The sequence below is a fragment of the Pelobates fuscus genome, chromosome 9, assembly GCF_036172605.1.
Source record: "Pelobates fuscus isolate aPelFus1 chromosome 9, aPelFus1.pri, whole genome shotgun sequence".
NCBI lineage: Eukaryota > Metazoa > Chordata > Amphibia > Anura > Pelobatidae > Pelobates > Pelobates fuscus.
Genome location: NC_086325.1, coordinates 12,269,689 through 12,290,683, shown reverse-complemented (window position 1 = coordinate 12,290,683; position 20,995 = coordinate 12,269,689). Strand labels below are relative to the sequence as shown.

Below are 20,995 nucleotides of genomic sequence, written 5' to 3'. Positions count from 1 at the left end.
TTATACTCTCCCACTTAATGTACTGCTGTTTTCTTCTTCCTTAAATTCCATGCTGACCCTAGACGGCCAACTCCAACCTACACAAACCATGGTCACCCACGGCCCTTTTCATCTTCAATCTTTAGTCATTTTCTTCTGGTTCACCAACTCACCCACACTTCTAATTTTATTCCAATCCAACACTTTTGCTCCCGCACTGTCTTCAAGAACTCCCTTAGAACACGGCTGAAATAATATTATTGCATTTTCATTGCTTTCTGATATGAATTACACATTTCTTTCCATTCATTTTAAATAAAACATCATATTTTCACAGGACACTAATGTTTTACCAATATTCGGCACGGTGCTAAAAGACCCCTCCTGCTTCCCGTACCCGTCAGAATTCAACCCCAAAAATTTCCTGGGTGAAAATGGGGAATTTAAACAGAATGCAGCTTTTATGCCTCTCTCTGCAGGTTAGTTTTACCATTGCATTAAATACTTTGTCTATTATTTTATAATTTATAAAATTAGGAGGAGGATGCAGCTAAGAGGGAAATAGTGACTTTGGGGGAAAGGATGAGGTCTGCCACGAGATAAGATCAAAAACCTGGACTTGATAATGTAATATTGATAAAACTCATTCTATTAGCTTGAGAGGATATGAGGGTGATTCCTTTTGGGATACAGGCTTTACTTTTAAAGTAACACTCTGGGCACCATGACAACTTGTATTGTTATGCAACAATTGCTATGATTTTACCTCAAGATAAAATGTAATATGTCAGATAGTGCAGTATGTCAGAACCTTAAGATGGTAGATATAATGAATTCCAAAAGAACACTCATATGTTATTGAGTCTTGTTAACTGGCTCTAAGTAAAACTGACAGACTGTTTTTAAAAATCAAAAAAAAAAAACTCACTTTCCTTTATTGCTCTAATACTGCTTTATTGTAACACCCTAAAATTAAAATAGAATATATCATTGACCATATAGGCCAGCTACCTCTCTGTAGACACGGAGCCATAGGTCACCGGGGGACGGCGCCGGCCGGCAGCCTTAGGCCTCCCGGCGGCAATGCAGAGTAGGCAAAATGGCAGGTGCCTACTCTGCTTTCGTATCGTTGGTGGAAGGGTGGGATGGAGGGCTGCGAGGGAGCACTGACTTATGTGCTGTTCCAGCACTGCTCCCTCCGCGACCTCTGCTACTGCTGCCGGGAGACAGGAAATGACGTCTATCAACATAATTTCTTGTCTCCTGGTGGCATCAGCGGAGGGAGCAGTGCTTGAACAGCAGGCAAGTCAGTGCTCCCTCGCGCCCACACCCCCTCACAGCAGTGGAATGGAATCTGATGCTGAGGGTAAGGAGGAGGAGGAGATGCTGGGGGGAAAGTGGGGGAGGAGGAGGAGATGCTACATGAGAGGAGGAGGAGATGCTACATGAGAGGAGGAGGAGATGCTACATGAGAGGAGGAGGAGATGCTGAGGATGAGGAGAAAGAGATGCTGAAGGGAGAGGAGGAGGTGCTGAGAGGAGAGGAGGAGGAGGTGCTGAGAGGAGAGGATGAGGAGATGCTGAGTGGAGAGGAGGAGGAGAGGCTGGGGGAGAGGAGGGGGAGATGCTGGGGGAGAGGAGTAGGAGGTACTGGGAGAGAGGATGAGGTGCTGGGAGAGAGGAGTAGGAGGTACTGGGAGAGAGGATGAGGTGCTGGGAGAGAGGAGTAGGAGGTACTGGGAGAGAGGATGAGGTGCTGGGAGAGAGGAGTAGGAGGTACTGGGAGAGAGGATGAGGTGCTGGGAGAGAGGAGGAGGAGATGCTGGGCGAGAAAAGGAGGAGGTGCTAGGGAGAGAAGGAGGAGATTCTGGGGGAGAGAAGGAGGAGATTCTGGGGGAGAGGAGGAGGAGGTGCTGGGGGAGAGGAGGAGGAGGTGCTGGGGGAGAGGAGGAGGAGGAGTTGCTCCTCATACAATTTCAGTCTGGCATGTAATCATATAACAAGCTGTGTATCTCCGTGTACGCCTCTTTGGCACAGTTTACATGCAGTTTTGGTGCAGCTGGACGGACAGAAACCTGATGAAAAATGCATGTCCATTGACATACATACAAAGCTGCACCAAAACCGGATGTAAGACGGATGTAATTTTGATGTAAACTGTGCCAAAGCAGCATGTAAGATGCGTGCAAACTGCTGGTGGATAGGTGGGAATAGGTCCTTAGTTAGGTGAAGCACCACCGAACACCAGTGTGTTTTCATTTACTAGAATTGATGTTTTTTCAATAAAAAACTGTTTGTATCCTTGAACTCTCTGTTGTGTTCTTCTTTTAAAACAAAAGTTGTTAATTAGTTCGGACAACTGTGCGAGTAGTTTTTTTCTAAACTTAAACCTCAGTATTCAGGTTTAATTATCGTGTTGGCACTTTGAGAAAAAAAGTTGGTTTGTATTGCGGTTTGCGCACTCTGGCTCAAAAATATTCACCATCACTGATATAGGCGCTACTTTTATCTCCCGAAAAATGTTTAGAATTGGCTTTCTTAGTCAGTGAAGTTCCATTTCCTTGTAATTCACATTACTGTGTGTTGTCTTGTTGACTTGGCTATACATAAAACGACTGAATTGCATCCAGTGATTTTAAAGGACCACTATAGGCACCCAGACCACTTCAGCTTAATGAAGTTGTCTGGGTGCCAGATCCAGCTAGGTTTAACCCTTTTTGCTGCAAACATAGCAGTTTCAGAGAAACTGCTATGTTTACCTATGGGTTAATCCAGCCTCTAGTGTCTGTCTCACTGACAGCCGCTAGAGGCGCTTCCACGCTTCTCACTGTGATTTTCACAGTGAGAAGACGCCAGCGTCCATAGGAAAGCATTGATAATGCTTTCCTATGGACTGGCTGAATGCGTGCGCAGCTCTTGACATGCATGCGCATTCAGCCAGGGATGTCAGAAGAGGGAGGAGAGTCCCAGTGCAGAGGGAGCCCGGCGCTAGAAAAAAGGTAAGGGATGAACCCCTTCCTCCCCCTTCAGCGCCACAGGAGTGTGACCCTAAGGGTGGGGGCACCCTCAGGGCTCTATAGTGCCAGGAAAAAGAGTTTGTTTTCCTGGCACTATAGTGGTCCTTTAACAATATAGATCTCCTTTACGTTTGCATCAAATAAGCAAATAGACATCAAAATCATTCCCACATATCACAGAAATTTGTGAGTGTCAGGGTACCTGTGGTCTCTACCTCCGAAAGAGGTAGAGACTTAGCTGTTCCTCCATCCAGACGGTCTGATGGCTCCCTTCCCCGCGGTCTATCCGGTCATGCTAGGCCGGCCGCGAGGGAGTGACTGCCTTTTACAGCATCTAGGCAGGAAGTAGTCATCAGGACACTCCCCCGGAACGACCTGTCAGTCAATTGCTGCAGGACCAATCAAGACGCCTCGGAGGCGTGGTTACTGCTCTGAACAGGGTATTTAACAGAGCTTCTTTCATTAGCTCATTGCCCTGTCGTGGTTCTAGCTTGTTCTAGTCACTCAGTGCTTGTGTATTCTATTATCCCTTTTGGTTTTGACCCGGCTTGTTTACCTTACTCTGCTTATCTCTGTTACCCTTGATTCGGCTTGTCTCTCGCTTACCTGTCTTCTGTTACCCTCGACCTCGGCTTGTCTTTGACCATTCTATACTGTACTACTTACGTTAGTCCGGCCATTCTAAGGCCCGGTATACGTATCTGGCTACTGTTTGTACTCTGCGTGTTGGATCCCTGTCCCGATCCTGACAGTGAGAGAGGGAAAAACTTTAAACTCATCATTTCATTTCAGTCTGTCATTTTGGTTTAATGAATTTATTGTCATGCCGCAGACACGGGGAGTTCACATGCCTGCGCCCGATCAGCATGGTCACAAACCAGTGCCCGGTCGGCATGACAGTGTGTCCACACCCAAGCAGCGCTGGCACGCTGAAGTAAAAAATAAACTTACCTCTTGCTGGGTCTCCCAACGCTCTCCATGCTATATGGTCAGGAGTTGTGCTGGTGTACCCACAAACACCAGCTGCTACCAAAGGCCGCAATTTAAAGGCACATCACCCATTTTGGATGCTGGTGACGCGGACGTGCATGTGTCATCACATCATCGACATTCAAGCACGTTTTGGCGTCATCAGGTCTCAATAACCAATTGGTCCTTTCCTAGGCTATTTAAACTCATTTTTCCTTTGTTTGATGCCCTGTCGTGGTTTCCATTTGTTTGGTTAATCCGAGATCGTGTTTGTATTTCTTGTATTTCTAGTATTTTGACCTTGGCTATTCCTTGACTATTCTCCTCTCTATATGTCCTTGACCTTTGGCTTTTCCCAACATTTATTCTGTCTTCTTTATCCCCGACCTCGGCTTGTCTTGTATGTACATTCTAGTGGCGTTTAATCCGGCCATGCTAAAGTCTGGTATAACATTTTCTGTTCTTTTGTATTTGCTGTTGTAACGGACCGTTTCAGCACACAAGGGGTTAAAATCCGTTTAGGCGATATTCCCCTTCCACATATAAAGGCAGCTACTGTAGAACACCAAACTCCCAAATTGGATACAAGGGAATGCACCAAACTCCTGAATTGCATACAAGGGAATAAGGTAGCACTCCAAACTCCCGAACTGGAACCTCACGAATAGCTGCTAGCAGATGAACAGGAAAAGCTCCCAAGTGACTTACACCCCTGGCAATCAGTCTCTAACAGCATACAGTGAATCCCCCCAAGAACAAGACAAGGCTCCGTGTTTAGGGTCAAGCAGTGGTCTGGATTATTCAGGGCTACCTGCCCAGTATTTATGCAGGTCTCCCACCTGGTGGACACTCCCCTAGGGGACCAGATGGGAGACTGTGACAAGAGACCGACATACATCAATAACGGACACACAGAAGCAAAACATCCCCACAATGCATCCTGATTCCCTCCCTCTATCCTGGAGATAATTGGGAAGTAATCCAATTATCTCCCAGGACAGAGGCAAAAACCGCCATTATACACGTGGGGACACAAAGACAGTAAAACACCTTAAAATTCACCAAGTCACATTCTATACATAAAACACAGACATGTCACATATCCCCAGATAGCTGGGATCTGAGCGCACATAACTACCGAATAGCGCTTAGATCCTATTCACACAGTTCAATTGCCATGGAGCCAAAGTCTTTAATTACACGAATAGGCTCCATGGCATAGCTATCTGGCTTAATACACCCTTGATGAAGGCTACCAGGAGGAGCCGAAATGTTGGGGGGTTATTTTTTGTTTCCTGTTTCTGCCCTATTAGGCTTGTGAGAACTTTTGGTAATTATTATTGAATTTTGATTTATGATTTGTGCCTATTTGTGTCACTGCATTTATTATTGTTAAAATATTTGCCTGTATTTTTATATTGCTTATTAAACCAGGTCAGTTACTATTGTGACTTTTGGTGTGCATTCTCTTTTCTATTATGATTGTTATTTATGTTGGTATTTGAGGGAATACCAGTGAGGATTAGCACCCAGGTGGTTATGCTTTTTTGCTAATTAGTCTCTCCATACTTTATTTATTGTATAGCTATCTGGGTTAAAACATTCACATAAATTAAAATACCGAATGCACAGGTGTTCGGCTAAATTGCCATGAATATGAACCAGGAGGCAGACGGCTCAGCGGTGTTCGCGCAAATAAGTGTCTGTTTTTAGTTCCATAGTTGAAGCGCTGAACACCGCTGGCCGTTCGGGACTTTTAGAATGGCCACCGCCACGTGTTCGGCAAACGAACAAAGACCACCCTGCATTCGTCAATTAAGCTGCGGTTAACCGCAGCTTCAGGGAGGTAAACTGGCGGCACACTCCAGCTCCCAGGTGGATAAAATCTACCGAACGCCCTGGCAGAAAGGCACGAATAAGCCTTTCTGCATGGAAAATACTGTCTTTTTAAAGTCTGGTCCATAGTCCAAAGGGAGCAGGCGGGCAACCAGGCTTCTCCAATGCAATGTGGCGAGATTGTTCTCGTCCCATCTCTCCCCTTTTCCAAACAGACTAACAGGGTATCTGACCTCCTGCCGGTCAGTGCCCTGGTTAGTCCAGCAGCCCACCCACAAAACAGAAAAAGCAGTACAGCCCACCCACAATAAATGGTTACTACATGTCGTTGTCCATGTCCAGGTGCCTCACCACGGCTGTGTGGGGAACTGGTAGGCTGCCTTAGTGGGTTGCTGAGTGGGCAGAGACCAGCGGTACTCTGCCCTGGTGCCAGCACTACCATGGACGTAGTCTGTTTGGAGCCTGGTTGCTGGAGGGGGAGACCGACTGTCTCCCCTTTGGACACACAGCTCTGCTGCTGGAGGGGGAGACCAACTGTCCCCCCTTTGGATACACAGCTCCGCTGCTGGAGGGGGAGACCAACTGTCTCCCCTTTGGATACACAGCTCTGCTGCTGTAGGGGGAGACCGACTGTCTCCCCTTTGGCTTAACAGCCCTGTTGCTGGGGGGACAGGACTGACTGTCCTTACACCCTGTGCCATAGGTGCAGAGACTACGGTCCCATCTGCACAGCTGTGGGGCTTACAGTCTCCCCCTGGTACTCTATGCTGTCGCTGGGGAGAGGGGGTAACAGGCTCCTTTACCGATAGAACACTCTGCCACTGGGGTATGGAGACTGGGCGCCCAATTCCCGGCATATCACACTGCTGCTGGGGAATGGAGACTGGGCTCCCAATTCCTGGCATATAACTCGCGCAAAAAGGCGCGAGACCATCCATATTCTAATAAGGGAATAGTTCCATAATGTAGAACGCATGTGCGTGAAAGACCAAAACCTAGAAGGGACAAAACACATAGGGCGAAAGAATTTGCCTGAACATCTGATATATACACATAAAAACCCAGTGTGACAACACCAAAAGTGTTCATATGTTGCCAAATAAAAACATAATATGCAAATGACAATAAAAATAGAAGAAAAAATAAGAATAGAAATAGAAATAGAAATAAAAATGAAAATAAAAGTAAAAATAAAAATAAAAATACATTCTACATTACGGAACCATTCCCTTATTAGAATATGGATGGTCTCGCACCCTTTTGCGTTCCACGGATGGAACGCACGCCGCATATCGGATGTTTCAAATTAACAGAGATTGCCTGCAGTATATATAACCATAAGGACAAACACAGTGATATCCCTGAGGAAGTCCTACAATTTACTAGACGAAACGCGTTGGATTTGTTCCTTATGGACTTTTGATTTATGTTTTATTCAATATTTTATTTTTTGTATTTGGCTGCCTTCATATACCTACTCTTGGATTTCCTTTCTGGATTTCTGACCACGCTGCTTAGGAGTTCCATCTTACATGGAGACACGCTCTTTTTAAGATGCTTATGTGTAAGTCCGACCAATAAATGTGATTTTGTATTTTTATAACAAACTTCACTATATCTGATTTCCTTTATTTACATATATTCCATCGGATGATAATACAAGCTCATACACTACATTACCCCCGAGAGGGTGAGAAGCCTGATTTCACGTTTGTTTGTGAGTGTATCTATTATCTCATTTATTATGCACTCCATTTAATCCTGTATTACGCTATGTCAGTTTTTTTTATTCTTTCATACAGATCATATTCACGGATATTTTACCTGATCTCAGGTTGTTTAATTCGTTTTTTTATATATATTTAACGTATTCTGGGTGTTTTCCACTTTTTGCTTGTTTGTATATTCTTTAGGTGGTTGTGAGGTACACCTGGGATCACTTCCAGTTATACATCTTTTTATTCTATATCTTTAGTGTATATACTTTTTCCTGTTTGTACATATTATACCACCCATGTTTGGAGCTAATTATCAGCTGTAAGTGCATTTCTTTTATCTACTTCACCAATAATATTAATACACAACACCATATTCTGTCTCCTGTCCATATGTTTTAAATAGTGGCCTACTATGACTTTGGATGGGAGGACATCCTTAAGATGCTGCTTCCAATTCCTTTTATCTACTAGATAAATTTGTGCAGCTTTGTCTTTTAGAAAAACACGGGCTTTTTGGAATTGCATTTAATCACAGAGAATGACAGCTGGTGGGATCAATTAAATAATATCTCTGTTATTATTATAAAATATATATATATATATATATATATATATATATATATATATATATACAGTGGTGTATCCTGGTTTTGTGCTGCCCTAGGCAGGACAAAACTCAGGCGCCCCCCTCCCACCCACGCCACCCTCACCCAACCCTCCCCCCCCCCACCCGCGCCACCCCCACCGAACCCTTCCCCCGTCCCGCCTTCTAAATACACACACACACACACACACATTCACTGACAAATACGCATACACTAGGTAACAGAAACACACTCACTAGCAGACACACACACAGTCTAACAGACACACACAGTCTAACAGACACACACTTACAGACACACACACTAACACACACACACACAGACCCACACACATACAGACATACACACACACACATACAGACACACACACACACACACACACACTAACAGACACACACACAGACACACTAACAGACATACACACACTAACAGACATACACACACTAACAGACATACACACACACAAACACACACACACAAACTAACAGACACACACACAGACCCACTAACAGACATACACACACTTACAGACATACACTTACAGACATACACACACACACACACACTAACAGACATACACACAGACCCACTAACAGACATACACACACTTACAGACATACACTTACAGACATACACACACACACACACACTAACAGACACACACACAGACCCACTAACAGACATACACACACTTACAGACATACACTTACAGACATACACACACACACACACACTAACAGACATACACACACACACTAACAGACATACACAGACATACAAACACACTCAATCACTCACATATTTAATACATTTTTCTTTTTTTTAATTTAACCCCCCCAGCCTCCTTACCTTTGGGAATGCTGGGGGGGGGGGGGGGGGGGTATCTGTCTCCCTGGTGGTCCAGTGGCTGCTGGGCAGTGCGGGTAGGTGGGCGGCCGGCGAAGGAGCACTTCCTCTGAGCGGTCTGCTCAGCTCCCTCGCGCGCCGCAGAGTGATGCTGGGAGGCGGAGCCGGAATATGACGTCATATTCCGGCTCCCAGCCTCACTCTGCGGCGCGCGAGGGAGCTGAGCAGACCGCTCAGAGGAAGTGCTCCCTCGCCGGCCGCCCACCTACCCGCACTTCCCAGCAGCCCGCCGGCCGCCCAGCATGCCTTGTTAGCCGCAAGGCTAACAAGGCATTTGCCCTGGGCATTTGGGGGCGGCTTTTTTTGCCGCCCCCTGAAAAATGCCGCCCAAGGCAAATGCCTTGTTTGCCTCGCGGCAAATACACCCCTGTATATATATATATATATATATATATATATATATGTGTGTGTAAAAGGTCCTGATGAAAGCTTGAGGGGATCAAGCTGAAACGTTGACAGTGTGATTTTTATTGAAGGTAAATAAAAGCTATATTTTAGAGAAGTCCTTGGAGTGCTATCTCTTGCTATTTTTGTGTTTTTGGCTGACAAGCACCGGGCACTATAATTGTTTATTAGTGGAGTGCAAGATCTTTCCATTTATATATATATATATACTTACTCAAGATCAGTTTCTGAGCCTTTCCAAATACAAAATAGGTCATCGATATAACTCTTGTATGAAACCAAGTTGTTCCATTTTGAATCTAACTAAATGGTGGCATCTGCCATAAAACAATCAATTATTGGGTAGCTTGGGGCCATTTTGGTCTCTAAAATAAAATACATTTCTAATAGAGGTACATAGTAGGTCATGAGGTATGATGGTATAAAGAGATTGTACATCACTTGTTACTAAAGAATTATTGTAAACCCATTAAAAATTGTTCAAAATCTGACTCACACTGACATTTTAAGTAAGATTTAATCTTGCAGATGTATAGCTGAAGGAGGATATCAAGGTATTCTGAAATATGGAATTAATACCCGAGACTATCGGACGACCAGGAGGTTTTATATAATTTTTGTGGATGTTGCATTGAAAAAATAACTAATATGGTAGGGTGGGTAATGTTAATATAGATATTTTCAGCTTTGTTTAGAATCTGCAGGTCTTTTCCTTTATCTAAAAACTTAAAAATACCTTTTATATTGGTGCTGTTGAGTTGCGCATATGCTTCATTCATGTGCATCTCAACTGGTAAAATGACCAGTTTTTCTCCATTTGTATATTTGTGTGTGAGCATATATATAAAAAAACAAAAAATTTAAATCTGGCACTCTACCTTAATATGGTTTTACTCTAAACAACCACGGAGCGGCACAGCGTGAAGATTGTATGATAGATGAAAGGATGAGAGCACTCAACGGAATTTCCCAATAAAGTGAATTATATTATGTTAAAAGGAAAATATCGGCATTTCGACCCGCAGGGCTTTATCAAGATATCAAGATATATATATATATTAATATATTTATTTGGTTTCTCTTTGAGGATGTGTGCGACTTAATAGTAAAGCACATTATACTCAAGGAGGTTGATAACCTTTTTTAAATCTAATCATCAGCTTTGTCAAATTGCCCAGATTGCTCCCTGTCTCTCACAGGTCATCCAGATCATTTCCGCAATCCCTCATATGAGCAAGGTGGTCCTGCCTTGAGGGACAGGCGTGCACGGGGACCGAATACAATGCAGCATAAGTTAAACAAGTGAGGGCACAATCTAAAGCAAAGATGGCCACCAGAGGGGAAATCATGACGGGATGCAAGAATATGGCCAACTGCCTGGACTAGAAGTCAGAGAACAACATATGCAGTATCCCAAGTGAAGCTTGGAAAACAGCCTCTACTTAAAGAAGATCAAGAAGAGGCTTGGAACGCATGCCGAGATTAACAGAGAGCTCAATGGGATATATAAGAACAGTGTCACAGAGGAAGCCAGGAATCTGGTGAAACGCGTTTCTGGAACATACCCTGATTATTATATAGTTTTTTAAATTATCTTTAAAAATGTTTTGGTTAGATTTCAAAAAAATCTTTACTCTTGTTATATCACCTGAAAGATCTCCTGCCTGTAGTTTGGCTCTAAATCACGCAAGTGTTATTTCATTTTCTCCATTTTATGTGGTGTACTATGTACTACACTATATGCCCCTTTTATTTGTTTTTATATCTGGAGGAACATCTTATTACCACCACAAGAGGGATGGAGTCCCCTGTAAGAGGCTCAGAGTAGAAGAAAAATAGCCAAATTTTGGACTGTTCCTATTATAAGTGGACACTTCAAAGGGTTGTGTGGGGATTTTATTTATCTATATGTATTTTTTTAATTTATTTTTATAGTGCAGAAAAAAACACATATTTTTGTCAAGCCTCAACAGCCTTTGACAATAGATTCACAATACATAGCTTAGATATAGTGAGGCAGTGAGAAAGGCATGCACAGTTTTTTTTAAAGATATAACTTTAGGATTAGAGGCTAGCTTAGTGTTTTTGTATGATTACAGGCTTTATATAAACATTTCAGCAGAAGTACATAACCCATAAGGTAAAGCTTTGCTTAAGATGTCACATGTGCTGCGCTATATTGTACTATTTATAACATGGGTAAACCTGGGGTACAAAATTCGGTTTGAGCAGTAGGGAACATGCTAACATCGGGCTTAAGTGTTATGTCTGAGCATAGCACGCTAGATTGGTACTTAGAAGTAATGTAGTATCAGGTAGTAGCTGCTTATCAGGACATGTACACTATGCGAAGGGCTTGTACTAGAGGGGCAACCAAGGGGAACATCAAACTGCTGCAGGTCAGTTACCTAGGCAAGGGTGGCAAATCAGAGGCTGTAGTCAAGATTTACTGTTAGGGTAAGTGATCCTCTGAATGTAGGCTGCCTATTTTATGCCCATTGCAGGCTTTTTTGCAGAGTCCAGGAAAATCAAAACAAAAGCTAATGAGGTAAATTTACAACAGGAAAGTCAAATTATGTATTCATACTGTGCCGGCATTGGTCAGGGGTCTCAGGCTCTGGGTTCTCAGGATAGGGTTTCATCCGACTCCGGTCCTTAATGGACACCTCTTATGTTCGGGGGATGCGGTGGTGTCTCCCTGCGTCGGCTTGTAGGGCAGCGGAAGATGCTGGGCTTTGTGCTGGTGTGGTCGTTTCTGTTGTGGCATCTCGGGTCCAGGCTGTAGTGATGTGCTGTTGCTGGCAGGAGGCAGAGTGGGTAGCTGCACGTCTTGGCCTCTCATGCCTGTTGGGCGGGCTCTATATGGCAGCTTTATGGGCAGTTATTGCCCCTTTGTCTCTTCTGTTTGGCTGCCTGGCGTCCTCCTCTTTGTCGCCGGTTTACTGCAGCGTGTGGGGGCCACGTATGCGGGCGGCCTTGTGGTGGGTGAGGTCTTCGCTGAGCCGCAGTGCTGTGTGCCCACACCCGTGGTGTTGCTAATGTGGTTAGGCGCCTTGGCTGTGCTGGAGGAGGTGCCGTTGGGTGAGGTGCCGTTGTGATCGGGTTCGGAGCAGGAAACTGGTTCCTTTCCTCCATGCGCTCCCAGAATCTCCGGCATATGGCAACAAATTTGGCCTGAAAGGCCTCTACCCAGTCACTGATAGTTTCTTGCTCTGGGTATACAGCGCTGCTGTCGGCCATCTTGGGTGGGCTTCGTGGGGCTGCTCGGTCGGGATTGCACTCCAGAGTGTGAGTGCTCCCCTTGGGCAGGTGGACAGGATGACCCCCGCCGGTCTAGAGGAGGGGAACAGAGGCTCTTATGCACCAAGGCTGCTAGTCGTGGTGGTGGGAGGGCGGCTGTCCCTCCTGCGCTCGCCATGTGAGTGGGCCCCAGACACCGGACGGGTGAGTTTTGCCTGTAGTGCCACTTGTGGGGTATCATTATGCTCCGCCTGGTGTACCCTTTCAGTTGCTGGCCCTATTAGTCACTTTTGAGTCATTTTGTGTGTCTCTGGGTGCAGGAGCTCTTGAGGTTCACGTCCTCTAAGCTCTGCGGTCAGGCACGCCCCATCTATATGTATTTTAAACATACTTGCACTATTATATACCAATTTTGTTTTTGAACTTCCAAGAGACGGGAGAGTTTAATTTTTGTTGAGTAATTATAAGCACTTTCCTGTGTTAATAGCACTTTAATGGTCTAGAACATGTCAAGACAGCTAGATTTCTCGAACATGTCAAGGCAGCTAGATTTAAATTAGTATGAGTTTTTGGAGAGGTATTTAAAATATATGGGGTATTTAAAAGAGTATTTTGACTATTGGTTATGTTTTGGTTATTGTGACATGTATAAAACCTTTAAAGTGGCCTGTCTGACAAACTTGTTAATCTCAGTGTACACTTCCATGTTGGAACCAACTTCAACCCTTTACTTAAAACAGCAATTTATGTGGCATTTAAAATTCTGTTAGGCAAATCAAAAATACCAAAATCCTAAGTAGATTATTTTGTTTCTGTCTTTTCTATTATTTTCTTGAATTTTTCTCCCACTTCTCTTTCTCTAATGTTAGGCTTCCTTTTTCCCCCTTTTTCTTCTGTTTGATTTTGGATGGTGCCTGTCTCTAACTTATGCAAATAATATGTACACAAACCTACAAGATTTTAAATCCAACCATTCTCATAAAATGTATAATATAAATAATGTTATGTTACTTGTAATTCCAAAAATATCATCTATATTTTAGAATCCCATGTGGTCTACAATACGTCGTTATGACAACCATACATTTTAAAACTTTGATTGCAAAACATTGCGGGAACATCTCCAAAGGGTTTCCAAACGATTCTGTATCTAGGCACTTTCTTATGGATAATAAACTTTGTGCAATAAAAAGTCACCCCCTTATCGTTAGTGGACAATTCTATTAAAACTAAAATTAGGCAGACATGAAATGACACTTTTTTTTTAATTAAACACACTAACACCCATGGGTTAAATGTAGATTTTAACTTGTTTAATTTTTTTTATATATATTTTTTCATAACACCTATGATATATTATCTCATATAATACTACGTTTATGTCTTTTATATGTTTTTTTTAATATAGATATATTTTTATATTCTTTTTAATATTTTTATTAGTGATATTGCAGAAGGTCTTGATGGTAAGGTATGTCTTTTTGCTGATGATACTAAGATATGAAGTGCTCATGCCATTGTACAGAACACTGGTGAGACCTCACTTGGAGTATTGTACACAGTACTGGAGACCATATCTTCAGAAGGATATTGATACCTTAGAGAGAGTTCAGAGGAGGGCTACTAAACTGGTTCATGGATTGCAGGATAAAACTTACGAGGAGAGACAGGGGGAATATGATAGAAACATTTAAATACATAAAGGGAATCAACACAGTAAAGGAGGAGACTATATTTAAAAGAAGAAAAACTACCACAACAAGAGGACATAGTATTAAATTAGAGGGACAAAGGTTTAAAAATAATATCAGGAAGTATTACTTTACTGAGAGGGTAGTGGATGCATGGAATAGCCTTCCAGCTGAAGTGGTAGAGGTTAACACAGTGAAGGAGTTTAAGCATGCGTGGGATAGGCATAAGGCTATCCTAACTATAAGATAAGGCCAGGGACTAATGAAAGTATTTAGAAAATTGGGCAGACTACATGGGCCGAATGGTTCTTATCTGCCGTCACATTCTATGTTTCTATACGGTACTGCCTTTATTTTATATGCATGTTTTGTGTTTATTATTTTATTATAATCGTGCACACCCATCCGGTTTCATTGATTACTTTTTAAAAAATTAGACGTGAAAAAGACAGATAAGATTTTTGCTTAAAAGAAGGACAGAGGGAGATTCTTCAATATACTGTACACTACTCTTGAGGCCATACTCTCAAACACAACTCTTTCCCTCAGGAAATCTGGACACACTGTGCTAAAAGTTCTTTGTTTGACCCCTACTGGTAGATAATTCCTGAGTTGGCTACTAACCCCATAACTCTGAGACAAAGTGATTTAAAATGTGAATTATTATTAATCTTAATACAATGATACATTTATAATAATTTTTATATAATATTATCTTTTAATATTTGAATTACCCCATAAATATTTTCACATCTTACTACACCCTCATTTATGACTTTGTGTTATTTTAGGTTTCACCAACCTCATTTTACTTTTTATAAATCATAAAGGTCCCTCTTCCTTTTCATTGACCCCACAGCTTTTTTTTTTTTTTCTGTATTTTAATTTGTTTTAGGGTAATTACATTACAATAAAAACAGTCACATAATCTGTGACATAATGTGTCTGTTATTTTCACAATTTCAATGCATGTACACTGGTATATAAACAGTGTACTAATCTTTGAAAAACATTTGAGGAAGCCTAATAATTGGTTGAAACATGTTTGTGTGCTATATTATTGTCTTCTTCTAACAATGTTTATGCATAATTATTACCTCTGAACCTTCCTGTTACCCTGACGCTGAGACATTTTTTTTCCTTGGTGGGGAACACACCACCTATGCGATTGAGCAAAACCAATTTTTGCTCTAACCCAAGTAAGTACATCTCTGTGTTTTTTTAACACAGTGTACACTATATTTTATTCTTTTTTTATATATATCAATATGAGGATTTTAACCCATTCACACCTGAGAGAAGACTTCACATATATTCATGAGTGGGGATTATTCCACTCTAGGCCTTATGCAAGGAGCAATCAAAAGGCTCAATTTAATGTGAGTATGCATTTATGTATATTTTACCCATTACTCTGGGTATTCGACGTAGTACACTATATTAGTGTTTTGGTTTTGTTTGTATTACATAGCCAAACTATAGCCCATTGGATCAAGGCTTCAGGCCTATATTCACAGGTGGGGATTGTACAGCCCAGGCACTACGTCAAGATCTAGTTTTTAGCTCCAAACACTAAAAGTGCATTTCTTCTTTTGTCTTTATCTACTTACTATTCTATAATCCCTCCTTTTTGTCCTCTTTTTCCCTCATTGCATATGACTTTGGATTTGAGGACCTCTTTGAGGCACTTTTCCTTACTTTTATTTAAACATCAGCCACCTGATAGCAGAATATCTGATTTGGGTTGCTCAAGCTGCCTTCTACATTTGGACAATAAGCACTAGAAACCTATCTACCTCTAGTTTTATAATTCTGTTAACCCAAATGGTACACGGAAAGTAGATGATGAGTCTAAAGTAATCTTTCCCCTCGCCCAGATATAGGAATGATCTGGATGTCAATTCAGTTATTTGAGGTAAAAAGTAAGGAGATCAATATTGTTCAAATAAAAGGGATGCACTCCAGTCTGCATATGTAAAACTAGTTAGTAAAAGTAACAAACGTATATATGTAAGTTTAAAGGACCACTTAAAACACCCAGACTACTTCAATAAATGAAGTAACCTGAAAGCAATGCTACTGTCATTTTAAACCCTACAATTTAAAACATTACAGTTTTGTAGAAAATCCTTCCATTGCAGGGTTAACCAATCTCTAGTGACTCTCTTTCTAGCGAAAATAATATAGGTAAAATCGTCCTAATTCATGATATGCATGTTTTTTGTTTTTTTGTTTTGCTACAGGGAAGCGTAACTGCCTCGGAGAAGCTCTGGTTCGGATGGAACTTTTCCTCTTCTTTGTTACCATACTACAAAACTTCACTTTTAAATCCCCTCTGCCAATTGAGGAATTGGACATCACACCAGCTGTGTCTGGAATTGGAAACTTCCCAAAGCCTTACAAAGTTTCTTTCATTCTCCGTTAATGTTCTAAACAAAGGTTATATCCTCCTTTTACATCACGCATTCTGTGTAACCAATATCAAGTCTTTACTTTTAAATGTTACATGTACGGCTTTCAACTAGTTTCAAAATGTACAATTTGTTGGAAAACAAATATATAATTGATGTATTAACCAGTTCTTGACCAGAACTTAGTAAAATCCCCTTGTATCATGGCCCACATGGTATTTCATTGCATCATTTGGGTTGTGCTGTTGCAGTTCAAAGTTACATTTATTTGAAATCACTTCTCTCATTGTAACCCCATCTTCAAATTATTTTAACATTACATTAGCCTTTAGAGTTTGATACAGATTGTTCTAGATTTAACTGTATTTACTTCACCGTGTGCTCATTTGAAGACATTAATTTTTCATTTTCATTGTAAATTGTCACTGTACTGTCAGTAACGCATTCAAATAATAATACATTAAAAACCTATAAGCCGGCTATTTTACCATTTTTACTTATCTATTTTACTGTATGTGAGAAATTGATTTTTTTACATGTTAAATCCACCTTTACATCACGTACATTCTGTGTAACCAATATCAAGTCTTTAATTTCAAATGTTACATGAACGGCTTTCAACTAGTTTCATGTGAAGTAAAGAACATATTTTATATACAATTTGCTGTGTGGAGGAAATGAATTAGAATTGATTTATTAAGCAATTCATGACCAGACTCTGGAAAAATCCCCTTGTATCATGGCATATATGGGATAGCATTGCATCATTGGGGTAATGCATCTGCGGTTTTAAGTTACATTTATATTGAGCCAGTTCTCAATGTCCCATTATAACCCCATTATTCCAAAACTGTGTATCCAATTTTTTACATTCATTTATTTTACTTACCATCATTTATACTCCAGGAATGATAACTAGTCTGTAGAAGAATGGATTTATCTGCCAGGAACCAATTCCATGCATTTCATGTCTGCAAATGTGCTGGAAATAGCACCTCCTCCCTCATTCTAAATATTAAAGGAAGTTTCAGTGGGCTATACCATTCCTACAGTCAGGGAGGGGGGAGACTGAATGAGCTCTACCATTTCACTTTTAGCATTACAATAACCTTTAGAGATTGATAAAGGTTGCTCTAGCACTTTTTATATAGTTTTTATTTTAGAAATATAAGATTTAACTGCATTTACTGCACCGTGGAGATTATACTCAATTGCAGATATTAATTTTTAGTAATGCATTCAAATAATAATGCATTAAAATACATATAAGCAGAACTATTTTATAATTGTTGTTTTGCATTCATATTAATATTTCAGACCCTGTGTGTAGTATTGCAAGATAGAGGACACTGTATAAAGCTTCTCATCCCCCATATATTCTTATAAAGGATAAATAAAAGATTTTCTGCAAAACAATCTAAATACAAAGTTGCTGTTTTATTTACACATTTATATGTTATCTATGCATTCCATGTTTCAAATGAATGCTATGCTATTGTTCTTTTCTCAAATAAAGACATGTTTGGCAGTGAATGGGTTAACTGCTCATCTCCTGCCTGACGTTGCTTGTTATATTTTCTGGTTTATTTAATTGAATGGATGTTTGGATGATTTTAATCAGGGAGCGGCTTCTCACACTTTACTGTGTTCCATCCACCCTGTGTGTGACTCATCATTATATGTTTTATCATTTATTAAATCAGTGCAGACATTGATAATAAATTACACTAATTACACTCACTAAGCTGTGTTTTATATACTTAGAAATGCAGAATTTGCAACATGTTTTAACTCTCTTAGTACCGGTAGTGACCCCCCACCCACTTTGTAATTTGTTGGCCACATATTTGGTACTCAATGGGTTAAAGAAATTGAATAAAGAGTTACTTTATTTAATAGATATTTTTCTTGGGTCCAGCAGAGGGCGATGTTTACAGAGTGAGAGAGAGCTTGTGTGTTAGAGAGTGTGTATGTCAATATAACTTGTCGATGTAGATCCATGTATGTTTGTATGGGCAGCATAGGAGTTATTGTAAAGTGGTGTACATTTAACTGTGCCTGAATAAAATGACAGGATCAGGGTTTATAAAGCACTGCACAGATTAAAGGATAGGACATGGACGTAGCCTAGAGGAAGTGTTTATTGCATGGTAATATAACTCTAAAAAGCAAAAGCACATGGGGTATACTAAAACGCATAATTTAAAAAAAGCCAATTTCAATAAAATTAGGGCAGCTCTACAACATATCGACTGGCATAAACTCCTTAGTGAAAAAATGCTGAGGATAAATATTAGAAAGGTACATTTCTCAGTATGTACCATTGTGTAATAAATATAAAAGAAACAAATTAAAACCAATGTGGCTTAGTAGAGCAGTAAAAGAATAGATTAAAAATAAGAAAATGACATTTAAAGCATTTAAATCAGACAAATCAGAGGCATCCTATATAAGATATGAGGAAACCAATAATACTTGCAAAAAGGCAAATAAAGTGGCTAACCAAGAAAATGAGAAATGGATAGCCAAGAATACAAAACCCACCCCCAAAATCTTTTCAAGTATATCAAATCTAAAAACAACAACAAATGAAAGTGTAGGTACACTGGAAAAAGAGATGGGTCTTTTAGTTAACGAAGACCATGAAAAGGCAGAAATTTTAAATAACTATTTTTCTTCAGTATATAATAATGAGTATCCCATGGCAAGATATATGCAAATGTTTGCTGCAAAAAAACTTGCAGATAACTTGTGATTGGATGACTCAAGGAGCTAAGTGGGGAAATAAGTGAACCTCTATATTTAATCTTTCAAGATTCTTTTGTTTCAGGTATTGTACCAGAGGATTGGAGGAAGGTAGATGTTGTTCCTATATTTAAAAAGGGTTCAAAATCCTTGCCTGGAAATTCTAGACCTGTGAGCTTAACTTCTGTGACTAGGAAAATATTTGAAGGGCTATTAGGGGATACTATTCAGGAATTCATTAGAAAGAATTTTGTTATTAGCAATAATTGGCATTGGTTTTATAAAACATAGGTCATGCCAAACTAACCTGATTGCATTCTACGAAGACGTAAGTAAAAGTATAGATCAGGGTATTGCAGTGTATGTTATCTACCTGGATTTTGCCAAGGCATTTGATACGGTTCCTCACAATAGGTTAGTCTTCAAACTAAAAGAAATTGGTCTAGATGAATATTCTTGTTCATTGGTAGAACATTGGCTAAAAGATAGAGTACAATGAGTTTTCATTAATGGTAAATTTCCAAGCTGGACAAAAGTGGTAAGTGGTGTCCTTCAGGGTTTAGTTTTGGGACCGCTTCTATTTAACATATTTAAAAGTTATGAGATTTAATCCAAGGCAAAGGAAAGGTTTTTGTTTTTTTACAGTAAGAACTATAAGGAAATTGAATTCTCTGCCTGAAGAGGTGGTTTTATCAGAGTCCAAACAGATGTTTAAACAGGAATTGGATAAATACTTCCAAAAACATAATATACAGGGATATAATTTCTACTTAGTGGAGTAATAGCGGCTCGATCCAATAAGATATCTGACTGCCATTTGGGGGTCAATAATTAATTTTTTCCTAGTTTATTACAACATTGGAAGTGCTTTAGACTGTTTTTTTTGCCTTCTTTTGGATCAACAGCAAAAACATATGTGAGGAAGGCTGAACTTGATGGACGCAAGTCTCTTTTCAGCTGTGTAACTATGTAATATTTTGTGTACATTAATAGTATTGACAGGAACAACTTTTTGATAGATAAAAACTCTACTGATGGTAAAGATAAACAAATTGAATTTACTTTTAACATACAATACAACGCACATGCTTTTAAAATGTAAAAAAAATATATAAATATATTGGCCTCTTTTATTAGAGTATGAGTTTAAAAAAAAACTAATTTCCATTTGCTCTACAAATTATATTTCGAAAAGGTAGACATTTTTAAAATATTTTAGCTCCCATTACTTTAAAAGGTTCCATGAAAAAGGAAACCCTCAGGATGGTTTAGCACTTGCAATGGGCTTGTCTATCACTAAGTGAATTGCAAAATGTACACCAAAAATCCAATCTCCCAGTCAGATATGTATCTGTGTGCATATGTGTAAATGTGTGAGTGCATGTAACTGTGTGTGTGTAACTGTGTGTACGTATCTGTGTGTGTAAATGTTAGTATAACATGCAAAAGTGCCATGTTTTCTACTGCCACCTAA

The 20,995-nt window shown here is 40.3% G+C and overlaps 1 protein-coding gene across 1 annotated transcript in view; it reads left to right on the top strand.

Annotated features, from left to right (window-relative positions):
- Positions 1-16,884, top strand: part of LOC134572310 (cytochrome P450 2G1-like) — a 36,507-nt gene extending 19,623 nt beyond the window's left edge. The window contains exons 8-9 of the mRNA XM_063431194.1: positions 317-458; positions 16,609-16,884. Coding sequence (XP_063287264.1) covers positions 317-458; positions 16,609-16,790 — 324 coding nt within the window. The 3' untranslated portion in view covers positions 16,791-16,884. The remainder of the gene's footprint in view (positions 1-316; positions 459-16,608) is intronic.
- The last annotated feature ends 4,111 nt before the right edge of the window (positions 16,885-20,995 follow it).